Here is a 19,779-nt window from a genome sequence, read left to right on the forward strand (position 1 = left end):
AGCTTTGTCCTGCATACATGGAACTTACCAGTAGCTGTCCTTCTACACCTATTACAATTTAATTCAAGTTTCTGTCATTCCTGCAGTCGACAATTCAGATTGATAACTCTAATCTCTTTATTTAATGTCAGCATTCCCTTGTGATATGTATGATAAATATTGCGGATAAGTATTGCAGTATTCAAATACAGGACAACCCACACATTTTATAATGTAGTTTATAATTATATAAACCATGGCAAACCAAACATCACAAAACTGAGCATTTAGTAGTAGTACATGTTACACAGCCTACAAAGCAAAAAATGGTGGTGTATGAGTCCAAATCACAAAATAACCATATTAAAATGTATATCCAAACACCAATTTGTAAAGCATACTTTTTAAATAATGGACACAACAAATGGTTTATCTCAAACAGCTGAAAATGTGATATGTGTGAAAGTATGTGAACCATTTTAGTCCATCCAATCCAAACGTCTCCTGTCCCCACTGACTGTCTCTTGCTGTTGGGAAGTTCTGCCTTCCAGAACTCAGCCAGTTTGAGACAGGTTGGTGGGACATCTCGCATTTGCCGCCCGCCTCAGGTCTATCCACAACATCTCTATTGGATCGAGGTGCGGCCTTTGACTAGCCCAATCCAAGTGCTCTCTGGCAAAGTTGAAATGGGCAACTTCTTTTTTTCTGGAGAACAGCGGCTTCCTCCTAGCAACCCTTCCATTAATATTATGTCTAATCAACTTTTGCAGGTACATTTAGCACACATGCTGCCAGAGATGTTTGCAGCTCTTTCGAAGTCAGAGGTTGGCTTTTACCTGATTTATTATTATTCTGGTGCTTCTTGGTCTTGATGGGAGTCCACTTCAACACAGAATTGCGGTCATGTTGGTCTCCCTCCATTTGCAAATGATTTGTCTTACAGTGGATGGATGGAGCTGCAATCTTTTGGAGACGGTCTTCTAGCTTTCCCCAGACTGATGGGCAGTCGGTACCTTCTTCCTGATGTCCTCACATATCTCCTTTCCTCTCAGCATTGAGGATCTGTGAGGGTACACCTTGGCACTACAGCAATGTGTTTGGTTTTCTCTCTTTGAATTTGGGTGGCCGCCCCTTTTTCCCCCAATGAGATGCCTCATTGGATTGGTTTGCTTAATTGACCAATTAAGCCCCCAGATGTGTTACCTACTTGACTTTATCAATGCAGGTTCATTTATTTTTGCCTATTCCATGTTTCATGTATTTTTTGGCTACTCACACGACTTACGCTAAAATAGTTCATGCAATTTAAAATCTACGGCTGATATTTCATATCTGTAAAACTGTTGATGATAAAACAGGAAAATCATGGTATAACAAGAGGAAACTCTAAACTGCTCAAGGGGTTCACATACTTTCAAGGAGCATTGCATACATGCAACACCATGTGTGCCAGAACCCCCACATCGGTACATCGGTACAAAAAAACTCCCCTGAACAACCTTTGACAAATTTAGCAAGATAGACAATTTGCAGCCTTTTCTAACTAAGAAATATGAAATGTACCCGTTATGTACATTTTGTTGTTGTCATAAAAGATTCATTTATTGTTTCCCTCAGTGAGCTCACAGACATTTCATGACAATATCAAACAGATCCTGGTTAATCCTAGCAATGTATTCTGGTTCATCAATGTCTGTATTGCTGAAATATGAATTGAAAGTGAATAGCAATGGATGCAATATGCTTTAAAGTAGGCTACATGAAGAAAAAAAAGACAGTAAACCGTGTGGTCTTTTTCTGGGCTCAAAGACAGGTTCCTGATTGGCATCTGCATATTGATTCTATTTAGAATGCTGATTTATGTCTGTGTGGCTGTCCTCATTCACTCTGTCACAGAATTATTTCAGAGATGAATAGTCGTTCTGTTTGTACTTTGTACTCTGGTGAGTGGTTCTCTGTCTCATAACAGCAATTGAGTTTAGGTCACCTACATGTAGTAAGTCGCAATGTGTACCAAGGCCACAGACAGGTGGTGTAGTGCAGAAGCAGCTGGAGGGCGGCTGCTTTCATTCTCTAAGATCCTCTGGGGAAATGGCACAAATGACATGGCAGTGTTCCTCTGAGTGGCTTCTGTTGGAGATGGGAATGTAGTTCTCACCAAATGGTTCAAGAAACTAGAGGAGAACAGAAACATTTCTTAGAAAACTGTTACCTTGAAGACAACGTAGGCATTGTGCGCATTGTGAACCCCTCCATGTGATTGTGAGGCTGATCTCCTGTGTTTGCATTGACCACATCCGGGCGGTCTCATACGCAGTGTACATACAGTGGGTTTTAAGGCCTGTTCCATAACTACAGCTGAAAAATGTCAAAATCATGACGAAATCCGTGGAAGTCAAGTTGATGCTAACTTGAGTCAACGCAAGTAGTCAATGTTAGTGAGTGTGGACAAATCGTAGCAATTAAATTGTACTTATAATGGCACCCTTCTATAACATGTTTTGAAACTGCTTATTTGATGAAAATTGTACTTTCTTGTTACTTGTTCTTCTGAGTTTGTATCTCTATGTGGAAATGCACTTATTGTAAGTCGCTTTGGATAAAAGCGTCAGCTAAATTACTTGTAATGTAATGGACATTTAGGCAGGCCGAGAGATGCATACAACTTTAGATGATGCGGAGCACTGTGATTGGATTATAGATGAAATCATTCAGTGCAGTTGGGTCAGAAGACCGTAATCAAGAGTTCTAGATACCCTCGAAAAGTTAAGATTGTCTGCAGGCCTGTGTGGGTAATGTGCTTACGCTGCTTGGAATCTGGTATGGAGGGCGCAGCCACTGCTTTATTCTCTCTCGCTGGAAGATGAAGAAGTATGCGATCCCGGGTAGCAGAACGAGCAGGGCGACGACGGGAAGCACCACAGCAAATATTACCTCTAATTGTTTGGAGTATTTTCCTTGGAAAAGCACACGCACGGACACACAAGATATTTGTTTAGTTGTTTAATGTCTGCCCTATTTGTTGTGTTGAACATTTTCATTTCTCTATAACATTTATTGGCGTGGCTGAAAGCAGGGTCTTACTTGACTTAGGGATGACCTCACACCGAGTACATGTGGCCGGTCCAAGGGGCGAATCAAAGTGGATGTACTGCACCTGTGCGCAATAACGCTGTCCCTCCTGCAGGTCAGGGATGGTCACCGAGGACAGAACATCAGCATATTTCTGTTGGAGATGGACAATATTAACCATTCATCTAACAAATAGCCTTTTTACACTCGCTACTAGTAACAAACAGGTACAATTGTGTTGATTATGACAAACGCACAGATCGTCACAGAATTGGATAGTGTGTGGTTGAAAATAATGACATATCATTCACGACAAATAATGATCATGTTAGCATAAATCCTTTACGTTGGATCCTCGTTTGAAAGTAATACTTTAAACCTGGTTGTTTATATCGTCCGCATGACTCAGCACTGTAACAACACATGTAGTCCATCTTTGGCGACAACGTAGCTCAGCGATACTTAAAGACACAAACAACCTCTCTACAGAAAGAAGACATTTGGATATTCAGTTCAAATGATATGCAGCCCACCCCTCTCCGCTTCTAAAAGCTTTTATTCTTAAGTGGAAGGTTCAAAAGGTTACGCATCAGACTATCGTTCGCCAGCCCGACCTTCCCCATCAAAACTGTACTGTTTCTCTACCGATGCTGGTTGGCTAACAGTGCTGTCAATCTCATGGAGATGGCTCAAATCTATAGGTTCCAAGGATTACATACATGGCAAAAATCATCCAGATCACATATGTCAAACCCGCGGCCTGAGCATCACCCCCCCCCCATCGGCTTCTGTTGAAGTGAGCAGTATCTGGCCTGAATCTGAAATGAGTTTGACACCCCTGCCCTACATAGAACGTTAATGCCCTGGCAGTGGCATGGGAATACATATTTGTGTTAAGTGTTTGCAGACTATATGTTCTTCTTTTTCATATACTTAAAATAAACTGAATTTTGCGGATAACAATACAAATCATGCGATTAAAAATGTGTATTGTTGCGCAGCACTAATATTAAATTTAGCTGACTTGTGAACCAACGAGTGAGAATATGTGCTTTATTTGCTGTTTATTCATTTTTTTGTTGCTATGTCAAAGCTTCCCATGTTTAAAAGTAAATATCCCAGTTAATGTGAAGGAATCCTCTCGAAGAGGTGCCAGTAAAACGTTTAGTAGACCTTCTGCAATTAGTTATACTGCTTTAAGTGTACAAAATAAAATATGAATCCACTCGCAGTGTTATTGATGCTATGGAAAATGGATGTTTTGAAGATCTTTCCATCCAATGTTGGCAATTAGAAAAGACAGGATGCATCTTGTAGCTTTGTCAGAGGAAAATGTTGAGAGCAGACATGTTGTCATCTATCTGCTGAAGCTACGCAAACCAGTGCCTGCTGGGACACAAGGAGTTTAAATGATGCCAACTTTAGGAGAGGGGGAGGCGGGGTTGTTCCACACAAAGCCAGATTGATTGTAATGCACATTTCTTTTCACATTTTGGCCTAATAATAGACAGAATTCAAGTATGAAGTAGAGATTAGTCACCAAAAGAACAAGAATCTCATTGACTGTGACTGCATGAGTTTATAAAACACAGTCCACATGGAGGTGATCATGGAGAGCAGGAGGGAACTGAACAGCAGTTTAACCCGCATGTACTCAGCCTGTCCTTCCTCTCATGTTGCCTCTGATCAACAGTTCTGTGGTTTGCAGACAGTAAGAATAGTTAGCAGCCTGTGTGTATTGTCTAAACAGTCATGGCTCCTCTCACCTGCATGGGCTCTCCCTCCTTGCCATAACAAACACGGTGTTTTAGGTGTTCTCCATGTTCCCGAGGCAAACTGTGGTTCCTGCTCAAATGTACAGCGAGGGAATTCGGCCCTGCAGTCAGACGGAAGTCTGGGCTACACGAGTCACCTGAACAGATAGGAGTGTGGACAGTCAGGAGAGATCTAACCCACCGGTCATAGGTCAATGCTGAAGGTGTGACACCCCTCGAATAAAACATTGATTGTAATAAAATTGGTTCAGCCTCCATGTAATAAACACCATGACAGAGAAGTAGCTAGGTTGACATCTTGACAAGTTGTATTTCTGCCAAAGCAACGACTGACTTGGTTCTGATCTTTGAATCCAGCATCTGTTACAGTATCACATTGCACACAAAATCCATCATAAGGATTCAAATAAAGAAGCCACAGGCAGCAAGGGGCAGGTCTTATGTGTATATGATAAACACAGAGGAAACTGTTGCTTCTAGACGATGGCGGTTCCTGAGGAGGTTAGCATAGCTGCTGCAATAGCATCAGTTCTATCCGAACTGGAGAGGAATGCTTCCCTGAAAGAGCAAAGAATGACACCAAAGACTCTCTCTTTTCCTGACTGACTTCAGTGAGTTTGATTGACAGATGGTTAATCCAATCCCTTTTCCAGTGAAGCTCCTCAGCTGTTTTAGTGTAACATACCATCTGGTTGGTTAGGTGTGAGTGAAATCACTCATTTCCTGAGTGTTACAACCATAGATATATATAAAGGCTGAATGTTTTACGGCAGAGTATAGAACGTCCGCACATGGTGGCCATCTTGGTGCGGTCAGCTCGCTCATGTACTTTAAATAATAATAACTGAGTTAGTTTGTAATAAACGTCAGAGATGTAGTTATTACACTGCATACTTAATGCTCTGTTTAATGTCATTTTGTATGAAACCCATGGTTATAATTATAATTATTCATGCAGTGTCATAAATAGATGGGGATTTTAACTTGCAGCATTTCTTTAAGTATATTTGTAAAGGGAAATCTTGTACCTATTTAAGAACATTATTCTATTTTTAGAACATAACATAATTATTCATATTATTTATGCTGTGTCATGTTGTGTGTTCATACCATGTTGGCTACAAGCTTTGACCGGTGTCGAGGTCAGACCGCGTCTCTCTGCTCGCACACGTAGCATAACACATCTATGCTCGCCCTCCGCTTTGGTGGAAATAACATTGCAGGAATTCGAAGATATATTGGCACATGCTGGTACACTCTTCCATTCATCACTGTCAAAGATGAGGACAAAGAACAACAATCAGTCCAGAATCCTGAAATCTTTACTTACAGCTTGTATCATATTTCAAACAGTAAAAATTGAAAATACTGTTTGATACCATTATATATATGTACAGTAATGGCCAGACGTGTGTCAGGTACGGGTTGCAGACTGACACATTGCAGAGGCATCGGCACAATCACACCTCACCTGCTGTAGGTGTAGGTGACCATGTAGGTGACCTTTTCCTCCTCGGGGACAGGGCGCCATGTCAGCTGCCAGTTGTCCACATGGACGTCCTGTGGCGATGCTGGTGGCACGTCGGACAGTGCTGAGACAGATAATGAGAAGATGACGTTCCGCACTACAGATATTGGGTTCAATGGGTCATCTGCCCAGTCTCTGGGCAAACACTTGCACCCCGACATTTCAAGGAAAACACCAGGTTTAGGCACCAGGGGATAATAAGAAATCACATGCAATGGTATGCAGCAAGGTTTCCGTTCTGTATGGGGAGTCAATACACATTTAGGCTTGAGTCGTGACGTAGTACTCCTCTGAAAGCAAAGCATACGTTTAGGACTGCGGTCATGTGGGCCGCATTTTTGCACCTCTAGGCACCTCTATTGGGGCGTTACGGTAAAAGGGCTTGAATCGGCATAATCGCCTATCCCTTTTTCTTTGAAGTGTAATTTCCAAATCTTTGAACTGTCTTTAAACCAGATCCATAAATGGTAACACTGATCCCTTTTCTGGAAGACCTCCTCCATGTCGATGTTTACTAAAAATAAAATATTACTGTGCAGTTTTTGAGAGAATTGATGGCAAAGTCATTAAAAGTACATGATAGGCCGATAGATAGATTAGTATGTTCAATTCTTAAGTAGATGTTACCATAAGCGTTACCTTGGACTGCGAGTAGAACACACAGGACATAGAAGAACATTGTGACCGCGTCATTTCACAGAGAGCGACGAGTTCCCGAACATAATGCCCACTTTTTAAGAGCCATATTGTGTCTGCTAACAACTTCAAGGCCCGCGAGACGCTTCCTCAAAACGGGATAGACGAAAGGCCAAGAATTCATGACGACTCTTCTGCTTCTTTGACTTCCGGCAACGCCCCTTAAAGGAAACGTTACCTCTATTACCTGTTGAATAAGAAGAACAAGAAGAACATTTCTTTTACTATACAATTTGCTGACGGGTCACCTGATCCTCGCCTATGTACATGTATTTATGCACCAGGTAATGACTTTGAATAAATCGTTTTCCTATTTATTTTAATTGTTCTGTTGTTCCACAAGATGGAGCCATATAACTAAAATGGATAAATATTATGCAAAAATGTTTCGAGAGCAAATTTCTTGCATTGCATCAACTGGGCGCTCGGTGTCTGCTTCCAGCAAAGGGAGGCGACTGTGAGAAGCGACACGGAGGTAAGTTGACTTTGTATTTTGTCAAAATTATTTTAAATGTAGCAGCACTTTTTTCATGTGTCGCAGAGCATTTTATTAAAGATGGAGGGATGCTGTGTTGACATGAAGCCCCGCTTTCATGTGGGCTCATGTTGTGTCTCCAAGGAGTACTCACTACTAACTACACAGATGTGTTAGCTAAGTCAGTGGTATCATGTAGGTGGTGAGGCAAAAGTTATTAATCGTTTCTTGTTCTTTTTGATTACATGATAAAACTTATTGATATTATCACCAATACTACCTCAGGTAATAGCTTAATTTATTTCAATAAAGACTGTCCAGTACACTGTAACGTCCTTTTACCATGTCCATACGTCTAAAATCCCTAGTCTAGTATGATGCACATGAACGACATCTCCTGTCCCTGATATCAAGGGCCACACCTGAAGAACCTTGTGGACAAAGGCAGGGACAGAGTCAGGTGATGGAGAGATCCTCAGTGCAAACTGAAACGGCCAGGCATGCACTCATGTCAATGAGCAAGTTAAATGTTTAATTAGTCTAGATTTTCCCTTGATGATAATATGTGCATACTTGTTTTAGGATCAACCAACAAGACGTGCAAGTATGTCGAATGGAAAAAACTGAGGCCAGTTGAATGACATGCATGTAGATATCCCGTCCAAAAGAAGAGGAATCGACGAGACTGCAGCAAGACCTTCATGGCATGGCCCCTCTGCTACAGTGACCCAGGGGCTGGATCAGCACTGTCAGGTTCCTCATCGTGCAAGTGTTCTGCCTGCAGGATTTGAGATGGACCAAACGCATTAATCACAATTGCCTCGTTTTTTCACACAGTGTCACTGTTTGTCACACAGAGTCTAGATGATCTAATGTTACATGCACGACGTAGAAAGTGGGGCTTCATGTGAACAGACATAAAATTACTAGGCAAAATATTTCAATGGATCAGATCAGAGTTGTTATGCAGTCAAACATATTTCTAAAGAAGATGAAGAGGAGCAACTGTAGTTTGTGGTGCTGCTGAATTTTACTGGATTACACTGACAAGTATATATCTTATTTTTGTTCATATTGGATGGAAGAAACACATACGTTACTGAGGTGAAGATTGAATTCAGGGCTATTGTTACATCACTGCATTAGCTTTATAAAAGTTTTATAAAGTAAGAGGAGGTTAGATACAGTGTAGCGGCGTTCCTTCGTTGTCATGCAATTCTAAGCCGCTATTGAGCTGTAGGCACATTGAATTCCTTTTCTTGACGCGAATGACAGGAGATCTTACGTTTGTTTCGTTTGGAGTTTATTTACGCATTAAAAACGTTGACTGACGTTAAATACACAAAATAAACCATTCCGTCACACGGTAGAAAAACTGTGCACAAGTGCCTAATCAGCTCATCTCGGTAATCACCTGTTGGAAAACATGACGTCAATATAAGCAGGAAAATAAAGGGGGCGTCACGCCAACATAGATCCAATATAATACTTTACTTTAATATTTTACTGTATAGTAACACATTCCACTTACACACCTACCGTTTGTCTTCTTGTTAGTTAAACATCAAGAGGCCGATAATCAGTGTGGTGGTCGTTGTACAGGTTAAATGCACAAACATCACTATAAATTAAATCAAAAATGTACCTGAACCTCTTCTATGTCTCTATATTAATAGTGATTAACCTCATTGTGTTTTATGTATATAATATAGTTATCAATGAGGCTATATACCATAAGCTAGGTGACATCTTTAGTGATTAAGGCCATAGTATTTAATATCTATGATACAGGGATCAATGCTGCTACAGTTAGATTTACATTTTCAAGCAACGAAATAAATATATTTCAAGCATATACATCATATGCAAGCAGATGACCAGACATTAAATATTGTACAGAGAAATATACAATAATTAATTTGTGGAATTTATTTATTATTACAATTCAGAGTTCAGAGAGATTCTTTGAAGCTGATGTGCTGCCGGTTTAGAGTCTCGATGACAGTCTCCTGTTGTCCTTTAATTAAAACATTGTTAGTTTTAATGCACAAGTCTAAATCTTCGACCTGTCTCTTAGATCCAATTTCGACTAAGATGCTTAAGGAAGTTTTTCCTTTAGTTAGCACTTACTGGATATTATGAATCTTCCTTTGTTGACAGGACATGAACCACAGTCCTTCAAGGTAGCTGTAATTAAACCTCTTAAAAAAACTTACTCTTGGTCCAGAGGTGTTGGCGAACTACAGAACTATCTCTAATCTTCCCTTCCTCTCTAAGATCCTTGAGAAATCTTTGGCAAGTCAAGTATGTGACTTTCTACAAAACAATGCTTTGTTTGGGGATTTCCACTCAGGATGACGAATGATCTTCTACTTGCATTGGACCAAGGACTCATCTCTTTTCTTGTCTTGCTGGACCTCTGTGTCAAATGTGGCACTATCAATCATTGTATCCTGCTGCAGGGACTAGAACATTTGATTGGTATTAAAGGAACTGCTCTCAGCTGGTTTAAATCCTATCTATCGGATCGATGACAGTTATTGCCTGTAAACGGTGAATCCTCGAAGACCACCAATGTTAGTCACGGAGTCCCACACTTTGCTTGAACCTATTTTATTTACCATGTATATGCTTCCTTTGAGAGATGTTATCAGAAAACACAGCATAAACATCCATTGTTATGCAGACAATACTCAACTATATCTGTCAATCAAGCCAGAAGACACCGACCAGCTTGTTAGACCTCAAGATTGTCTTGAAGACATCAAAACTTTGATTAACTGCAATTTGTGTCTATACACTCACCTAAATGATTATTAGTAACACTTGTTCTGTCACGGTTTGGTCTCTCTTCCTGTTTTAGTTTGAAGTTTCATGTTCCTTGTGGTCCTGGGTTAACTTCACTTCCTGCCTTGTCTTGTGATTGCTTGATTGTTTCCACCTGTGTCCAATCACCTGCACCTCCCTTGTGTATTTAAGCCCTGTGTGCCAGTTGTCCTTTGTCGCGTCATTGTCTAATGTCAGTCATTGTTGGTGCACGTTCTTTTGGCTCGTGTTCATTTTGGTGCAAAATAAAGAGCACATTTTGGAAATCTGAATCCTGCATTTGAGTCCTGCCTGCCTTCAACCTGCGCCCTCGACACCTGACATGTTCAATTTCTCATTAATGCAATTATCTAATCAACTAATCACATGGCAGTTGCTTCAATGCATTTAGAGGTGTGGTCCTGGTCAAAACAATCTCCTTGAACTCCAAACTGAATGTCAGAATGGGAAAGAAAGGTGATTTAAGCAATTTTGAGCGTGGCATGGTTGTTGGTGCCAGACGGGCCGGTCTGAGTATTTCACAATCTGCTAAGTTACAGGGATTTTCATGCACAACCATTTCTAGGGTTTACAAAGAACGGTGTGAAAAGGGAAAAACATCCAGTATGCGGCAGTCCTGTGGGCGAAAATGCCTTGTTGATGCTAGAGGTCAGAGAAGAATGGGCCGGCTGATTCAAGCTGATAGAAGAGCAACTTTGAGTGAAATAACCACTCGTTACAACCGAGGTATGCAGCAAAGCATTTGTGAAGCCACAACACGCAAAACCTTGTGGCGGGTGGGCTACAACAGTAGAAGACCCCACCAGATACCACTCATCTCCACTACAAATAGGAAAAAGAGGCTACAATTTGCAAGAGCTCACCAAAATTGGACAGTTGAAGACTGGAAAAATGTTGCCTGGTCTGATGAGTCTCGATATGTTGTATAGATCTGTATCTGTAGACATGCAGATGGTACAGTCAGAATTTAGCGTAAACAGAATGAGAACATGGATCCATCATGCCTTGTTACCACTGTGCAGGCTGGTGGTGTAATGGTGTGGGGGATGTTTTCTTGGCACAGTTTAGGCCCCTTAGTGCCAATTGGGCATTGTTTAAATGCCATGGCCTACCTGAGCATTGCACCTGACCATGTCCATCCCTTTATGGCCACCATGTACTCATCCTCTGATGGCTACTTCCAGCAGGATAATGCACCATGTCCCAAAGCTCGAATCATTTCGAATTGGCTTCTTGACAATGAGTTCACTGTACTAAAATGGCCCCCACAGTCACCAGATCTCAACCCAATCGAGCATCTTTGGGATGTGGTGGAACGGGAGCTTCGTGCCCTGGATGTGCATCCCACAAATCTCCATCAACTGCAAGATGCTATCCTATCAATCAGGGCCAACATTTCTAAATAATGCTTTCAGCACAGTGTTGCATCAATGCCACATAGAATTAGGCAGTTCTGGGGGGTCAAACACAGTATTAGTATGGTGTTCCTAATAATCATTTAGGTGAGTGTAAATGTTCATAATACTATGTGAATGTGTTGTAGGACTACTATTATCACTGACACTAATACTTTTCTATCTATGAACATTTTAAAGCTTATGTTGTTGAGAACGCCCTTGAAAAAAAAAGACATGGTACATCCTATAAAATAGTGAGTACCTACTAACTATTTATTACATTTACATGATTGACACGGATGCTTTAGATGCAATAGTTGGACGACACGTACACTAACATTACCACTTAAGTCACAAATACATTGTTTAACTGTATGATTATGTACTATATGTATGTTAAGGCACTGGATCAAGCTTTGGGAAAATAAATCAAAGTTGAGCTCACAGATTTGCCTAGCTTCTGACTGCCTTGAAAAACTAAACACTGATATCCATCGAGGTAAATAAAGAAATACAACGTCTGCATTTAACCCATCCTGACCGCCAGCAGCCCTCAACAAGACATAGATGTGAACATAAAGGAGAATTCTGAATGTGTAGATGCAAAGTCAGGTTTCTTTCTCAAAACCAAGGAATAAACATGAAAGATACAGGAGGTTGAAATAATACATCTGCCAAACAAATAAAGAAAATCTACTTGTGTTGAGGGCTAAAAAACAACATGGTGCAAAGATTCTACAAGAATCATAAATGGCACAAAAATAATGCATTTAAAAGCTTGTTAAAATAAAGACAAGCTTCTCTTAGAAAGACCCACGAGAGATGCACAAACTAAACCAAAGAGTTGTATGTGGGTCTCTAGATGAGAAACAGAAATACAAAAAGCCTGTTTAAATAAAATTCTGTGGTTCTTTTATAGGACTGAACGATTCAATATCGTTACATTAATAGGTTTAACCCTCAAATAGCCAGCAGCGCCACTGGAGCTGTTGACTTGTAATTGTCCTACATGCTTCTATTATTTTGTCAGGCAGTGTGATATCATCTCGGCCAGGCTAAATAGCTAAGAGCTGGGATGCCACAGTGAACTTTCCCCAGTTAATATACTCAATCTGTGTAACAGGTACCAAAGAGATAAAAGTCATGATTAATGCAGACTGCAACACAAATTCACTGCAATCTTCTAATCCATACTCAGTCAGAGTAGAGGAAGTGGTCAACAGCTTGCAACGTGAAGGTTTACACAGTGGCTTGTGGAGACGAGGTAAAAAAAACATACCAAACAAAATCAGCAAAGAACCAGAGAATTTCAGTAGCGAGATGAAAACATTGGATTACATCACAGCGGATCAGTCTTCTGGGTGTGGCTGTGTCTATGACACATCATCTCGTGCTGGTAAAGGTCCTTTTTTTGTTTCACAGTGAGGCTGGAGAAAAGGCACGCTGCACATATTACCACAAACCTCAGTCCTTCTCACTTCCTGCTCTGCTCAACAAATCTTTTTGCATGCTTTCCTTCAGACGCACATGTCTACAACGTCCTCGTTCACATGTTGAGCCTTGAGTGCTGGAGCCATGTCCTCCATCTTCACATGCACTAAGTCAAAGACTTTGGCTAACGTGGAGGAATGGATGCTGTTGGGCTGCCGCAGGCTGGAGCTGCCCCCTGTGGAGTACACTCCCGAGTCTCCACTGCCACTGCTGTCCTGACGACTATGTCTGACACAGGAGAAGGTACATTTATTAATTCATTCATTCACTTGCGTGGGGTGAGGCTGGCGCACACACACACACACACACACACACACTTCTTACTAAATGAATATAACACATGAGTGTCAGAGATTAACTGACCTGCTGTCTGGCTGCAGGCCTGAGAGGGGTGCTGGGACAGCCTCAGGGGGAAGAACGTGGATGTTCAGGAATGGTGGTTCAATAGTCACCTTATCACACAACAGCTCGGAGTCTGATTGCGGGGAGAGGAGCCGAGGAATGTCGTCACGGAGATACTGGAGGGAGGAGCAGAGAAGAGACATTGACCTGAGACGCTCTGTTGGAATCAATCAATTTTAGTGGGATAAATGGTAAGAACCAATGCTGAAATGCAAACGATTTACTCACTTAGTCCGCAGATATTTAATGATAATTTTATCATTTACTTTTAATATCACAAAGGTAAACAAACTAGATTGGCCTGCTATGTGCACACAGCCAAGGCCGCAATGACTGAAGCTATGTACCTGGAATGGTGTAGGCAGGAGGACAGATGGGAACCACGTTTCCTTAAGAGTCTTGTAGCACCAAAAACCGCTGGAGAGTGATAGCAACATGACCAAGAAGACGGTCCCAAGGGAGAGCAGGAAGTACACTAAGATTTGCCACCACGGAGTGGCACCTGTTAGTGACACACGTACATATATGATGTTAGTTTGCAGTATAGTTGAATCTGTTAAAACACACACGCACACACAGTTGTAATGCTACAGTCTATGGTCTCAATTATTTAACAATTCTGAATATATAATATTTCATTCATTTACTGTACTTAAAACACATAAAGGGTTATCTTACCCCTCCTGGATAAGATGCCTTGCTGAACTGCAAACTTGTTGTTCATAACATAATGACCCTGTTTTTAGTATGCTGTCGTCTCAATGATAACGTGCATAAAGCGTAGTTAACAAGACTGTGCTCATAGATGCGTCAGGTAGTTTAAGGAATAAACTACTAAAAGCTAACACGACTAGCGCTTTTCCTATACAGCGGGTCATGGTGTTCTCAGGGAGGTCTTCTGTTGTCCCCACAAAGACATTATATCGAGCCTGGAAATCTGGTAGCTGTATCATCATCACATTTTCACAACTTTAGCGTCGCCTTGGGATTCTTAGAACATCCCTATTTTGGTCTCCTGAAATTCATGGTCTGTCATGTCTTAATAATTATACCAAGGCAATATGACCCATGAGTTAATACCCTGCCTTTGTAACGTGTACTTTATAGAATGTTCCCAGCAGACGGTAGCTACCTTCGGTCTGCATACAGTGTGGCGAGCTGAAAATGCTCTTCTTGTTGTAAAAGTCGTAGCATGACTGGACTCTTACACAGTACCATGTCCAGGGCCTCAGGTTTGGCAAAGTCACTATGTTGGCACTGCTATCCAACGTTTGGGTTCCTACAGCCTGAAGGACAGATAGGAGCGGTCAGACTTTCATTTGTCAACGAGCACACGTCTGGATCTGTGATGGGATGACTGAGGATGTGGTGGAAATAAAAGCAAAGACGCCATTCAACCACATTCATTTCACTTAGAACTTCTGAATATTTGATTAAGACTGACTAACTCACAGTGGTGATGAATGATCATTATTGCACTCACTTGGATGAACTCAAACCAAACACCAGGTTTTTCAACTTTTCAAAAAACCTTGGAGTGATATTTTGTTTTGTCGGCGGATGGGGAGGCACGCGCGGACGATACGGCGTGCATTTGAAGATCAGATTTCTATTATTGATGAATAATTGAGAAGTGTGCAAAGCTCATGACAGGAAGCAAAGACCATTTGACATTCAGAGTTGGCTGAAGAATCTGCAGTTACATATGGAGTGGTGTAGTTCTGTGGACTCCCTAACAGGTCATCTTTGGTTTAAACGAACAGGTTTTAAAAAAAATGAGATGCAACTCCCAGTTTTCTTGTGCTGCGAGAGCACTGGCTCAAAAACTGTTCTAGGAACCACAATAGTGCCAGGTTTCTCTTTGGCATTTGAAAAGAAATAGTTCTAAAACAGCATTCCAACATTTCTAAGTGATTATAAAGTGTAGATCTTTATTTGTATTATTATTATTATTATACATAAAGCCAGCAACAGAGGGTAATCTTCACACAATATCACCCCACTGTTATAGTGGTAGGGGAAACACTGCTCCTCCTCTGAGTCAGGCAAAGGACGCAAAATATATTGTAGGTACCATAAACATACTTCATATGCACAAAGGTCAACTTCAAATGATATACCTATGGTAAATCTATATTGCTGGATTATAATTATTGACACATTCTAATTACTTGGAAACTAAGGATTTCTCTTTCTCTCCTGACCTCTCTAAAGCATTTATACACTGTTGAGGAGCTGCACGGCCACTGAGCCACGGTTTATTTCAGAATGCCCTCGAGCAACTTGCATCTTCCTCCTGAGACATTTATATAATAGCAGTTGGCAGGAAATCCTGGCACCATAAAATAACTTCTGGTCTCTTATGCGAGAGACACCTGCCATGCAGGCAGGAAATGCCGGTCTGATCAGAACAAACAAAAAAACAATGAATTTACAGAACAGAAACAAAGAAGCGTGTCAGAGATCTAGCATGTGTCTTTAGGGACTGAAGACAAAATAGGGGAGTGGAAAACATGTCTGTGTGGATCAGTCAGAGTATCAATTGATATTAAAGAGATCTGCTATAAAAGGCCCCAGGTGGATGTGTGAGGATTGGTATCCGCAGCCTTTATGGAGTGTAAAGTCCTATTTATTGAGTGTAAAGTGAGGCGTGTTGTGGGTCAGCGTTTCCTACCTGTTGCCCTGCGGAGCGTTCCCAGTAAACAATGTGGTAATACAGCTCAGGATGATTTTCCTTCATGGAATTGTTGGTGCTGGTCACAGGATCAGAGATAAAAATGTCCAGGTCACTTCCAGCAGGAGACAGATCCACTTTGTTTGGAGGACCCAAATCCGCTACCAGGAGCAAAGACGTGTTTGGAGAGATTAGGGCATTTCATTTGGAAACATTTTAATGATTCAATTGATTACTATTGGCTTGGGAGGGCATCATAACACGTCTTCACCAATGGGAGAATTTGGAGCTCGCAGAGCAGTCCGTATTGGTAAAATAAGGTTTATAAGAAATCTGAGTCAGTGAACATCTTGCCAACTTTACTGAACTATGAAGGAGACTGTGCATATACATCATAATGTATTAATAATTTTGATTTTCCAACCCCTAACAGTATTAAACAAGTTTAATACATGCATCAACATTGTCCCTCCACTCGCTCTCTCCTTGACTCTTACCATCTTCATCAGGGCAGAATTCCTTCTGCACCCAGGCGGAGACATTCCCATTCACGTTGGCTTGCACACGAAGTACGTAGATGCCCAGGAAGTACAGACTGAACTTTGTAAGGTCACATGACCTATGCGATGTCTTCTCACATGCAGTGATCCAAACCAGACTTTTTTTAGACCTCAGTCTGAACTTCCTGAGGGAACAAGACAAAAACTTAAAGACAAAAACTCAAAATAAGATAGTATTGAACCAGATGTCCTCAATTCATTTTAAAATGGAATAGGAACTGTTTTGCCGGCTAGGCACTTAAGGCGAAAAGTGCCACTCGGCAAAATACATAAAGATATCTGAAATTAGTAAATTTGATTCCCATCTGTTTACAAGCAATTCCAAAAAAGCAAATGCCAATCAAGATAATACATGATCCATCATCCACACAAGGATGAGACGCTGCGATCCACATTTAGTCAGTAAAGGCTTTGGTTCTTTCAGACCTCATCCCACCAGATGAGACGCTACGTGCAATAACTCAGACCCGAATGTCACGAGACATGATGGATACTTATTGTAGAGTAGCCAATAGCTCGCGCGAGAAGGCATTTTGCTAGTGAATGTTTGATTGTAACTCTCTCCTGGCAGGTCTCCCTGCTATCGCACATCGACCACTGCAGCTCATCAGAGATCACGACTGTCTTTGCACTTATTGTAAGTCGCTTTAGATAAAAGCGTCAGCTAAATGACATGTAATGTATCTCTATGGTTGAAATGCACTTATTGTAAGTTGTTTTGGATAAATTACATGTAATGGACACATGACCTACTTGATAAAGATTTCATGAATGAATAATAAAATATTATTATTATGGTCAGAGAGCAACCTGTTTGTGCACTTCCTGAAGTTTTTTTTGCACTGTCAGTTCTGTTTCAGAATAAACTGTATATATGGTTACACACACACACACACACACACACACACACACACACACACACACACACACACACGCGCACACACGCACGCACACACGCAGGGCCCTAGACAGCACCTCAGAAGACGGCTCAGGAGCAGAGATCAGCACCAAGGTCAGGTGACCAAAAGGGGAAACGCCCCGCCCCGCCCCGCCCCCCTGGAGACAACGAGCGGCTCAGCTGCGACTCATGAGGCTGATGAAGGTTGGCCACACTATAAAGGACCAACTGTTTTCTGCAGTGAGGAGACCGAAGGCTGGACAGCCGAGTTGGACCGAGTGACCTGATCCCTCAAAAGAGGAAGAACCTGTTTTTGCCCTTTTCCCTTTTTCTTTTGTTTGGACGTTAAAATAAACCATACCCTTTTATTGTGCAGCCAGTCGTGACTCTGAGCGAAATCATTTTGCCCACACCCGTTGGTTGCCACAATACATACATACATACATTGGGGTGACAACCCTAATGTATATGTATAGATGTACGTGAGTGAGTAATACTTACGCCACGTATTGTGTGGTGAAGTTGACAGCGGCGCTTTCTGATGAACTCTGATCCCAATCCCAGGTCAGCGTGTAATTGGTGTTCAAAGTAATCATGGTCAAGTTTTCTGGGTGTTTCAGCTCCGCTCTGACTGCAACAAGTCAACAACCAACAGCATGTATCACAACACCAGTATTTAATAACATAATTCATCATATTTTAACTAAATAGCCTAATGGTTTAAGGGCCAGAGCAGTATGGAGCCACATCCAGGTCAAAAGTGTTGTTCATTTGAAAAACAAATGTGAACCTGAAAGTTTTGTTGAACATTGAAAAATACATTCATGTATTCTTCCCTTGTATTTATTTTTTGATATTCATGACATATTTTTGGTTGCAGATTTTATATTTGCAGATTCAGATTTTTTTTTTTTGCTTTCGGATCTTTTTTTTCACAAACTTTTGACCCTGATGTGCGTGAAGGGGCGGTGCATCAACTGGGAGGGGCATGTCTAGAACTGTAATAAAATGTATTAGCAAGACCAGCTGACGTCATCAAGTCAGCTGCTGTTCCAATTGCGGAAATGACCGTTCACCCGTCCCCGTGAGTCGGGACTCTCGAGTCCGTCTCCCGAGCAGCTCAAATGGTGTTTTTTAAACTTGCAAATACATTGATCTCTGTCTGGAATTATTGAGAAAAGTATTTGTATTGCAGATTTAAAGAGAATGGTCTTTTTAATATAGGGCTTTCACTTTGGATAATTATATAACTTCGTACACCAAAAGTATTCATTTTTTACAACTGCAGTCAGAATGGCTCAGAACACACATACTTCAGTCATTGTCCAGACGCTTTGATTAATGATCTTTTATTCCAGTTACTTGTTCAATACCGTAAACATAGCATACACGTGCACTAAAACCCGAGTGTCTGCCGCGTTGACCGCAGTGAGAATTTGCTACCGCCATACACAGTCAATATACACAACAGCTAAGGTTAGCGTTAACACACACGTTAGACACCAACGAACGTTAGGATTAAGAACCTACCAGCGCTGGTTTGGAGGCAGAAGAAGAAAAGAAAGCCGTAAAAAGCAGCCGACATGGTTCAAATCCCCCGAGGTCTTGACAGTTTTTCCCGTACAGTCATTACAGTCTGCGCACAGGCTCGTCTCGGGTCAGCTCTCCGCCTCTGGAGTAAAACTGAGCTTTATCCGGTCGGACTTGTTCTTTTGGTCTTGAGACGGTTGGGTGCTCACTATTGCCCCCTTTTGGCTTCTGACTGTTTTGGCTGGGGCATACTTCCGTGTCTGCATGGACGGAATCGTTTCAATCCATGGTTCAAAAAGGGTTGCGCGTGTTGCAAAGCAATTCACCGCCAGAACAATAGGTGGAGTAACGTTTTTTGTCGAAGACGACATAGAGAGTGAAGTCTTAGTGTGTGGAAGTCGTTGGTTTGTTTATTTATATTTCAGAGACGTTTTTTGCCCCGTGCATGTTCGCCTGTCTCCGTCCTGGTAATCACC

The 19,779-nt window shown here is 41.4% G+C and overlaps 2 protein-coding genes across 2 annotated transcripts; both read right to left on the reverse strand.

Annotated features, from left to right (window-relative positions):
* Positions 1-217: 217 nt before the first annotated feature.
* ifngr2 (interferon gamma receptor 2) lies at positions 218-7,200 on the reverse strand. Its single transcript, XM_037488072.2, has 7 exons — positions 6,994-7,200; positions 6,298-6,418; positions 5,937-6,097; positions 4,818-4,963; positions 3,064-3,205; positions 2,785-2,936; positions 218-2,153 (listed from the first exon to the last, which is right to left on the reverse strand). Exons 1-7 carry the CDS (start codon positions 7,031-7,033, stop codon positions 2,046-2,048), a joined length of 870 nt encoding a protein of 289 aa, XP_037343969.1. The 5' UTR covers positions 7,034-7,200; the 3' UTR covers positions 218-2,045.
* Positions 7,201-13,036: 5,836 nt separating this feature from the next.
* Positions 13,037-19,531, reverse strand: il10rb (interleukin 10 receptor, beta). Its single transcript, XM_037488070.2, has 8 exons — positions 19,304-19,531; positions 18,275-18,404; positions 16,813-17,000; positions 16,316-16,476; positions 14,774-14,927; positions 13,989-14,143; positions 13,603-13,757; positions 13,037-13,467 (listed from the first exon to the last, which is right to left on the reverse strand). The coding sequence occupies exons 1-8, from the start codon at positions 19,356-19,358 to the stop codon at positions 13,266-13,268; spliced, it is 1,200 nt and encodes a 399-aa protein (XP_037343967.1). The 5' UTR covers positions 19,359-19,531; the 3' UTR covers positions 13,037-13,265.
* Between the last annotated feature and the right edge of the window lie 248 nt (positions 19,532-19,779).

Source organism: Pungitius pungitius, chromosome 10 (genome assembly GCF_949316345.1).
Source record: "Pungitius pungitius chromosome 10, fPunPun2.1, whole genome shotgun sequence".
Lineage (NCBI taxonomy): Eukaryota > Metazoa > Chordata > Actinopteri > Perciformes > Gasterosteidae > Pungitius > Pungitius pungitius.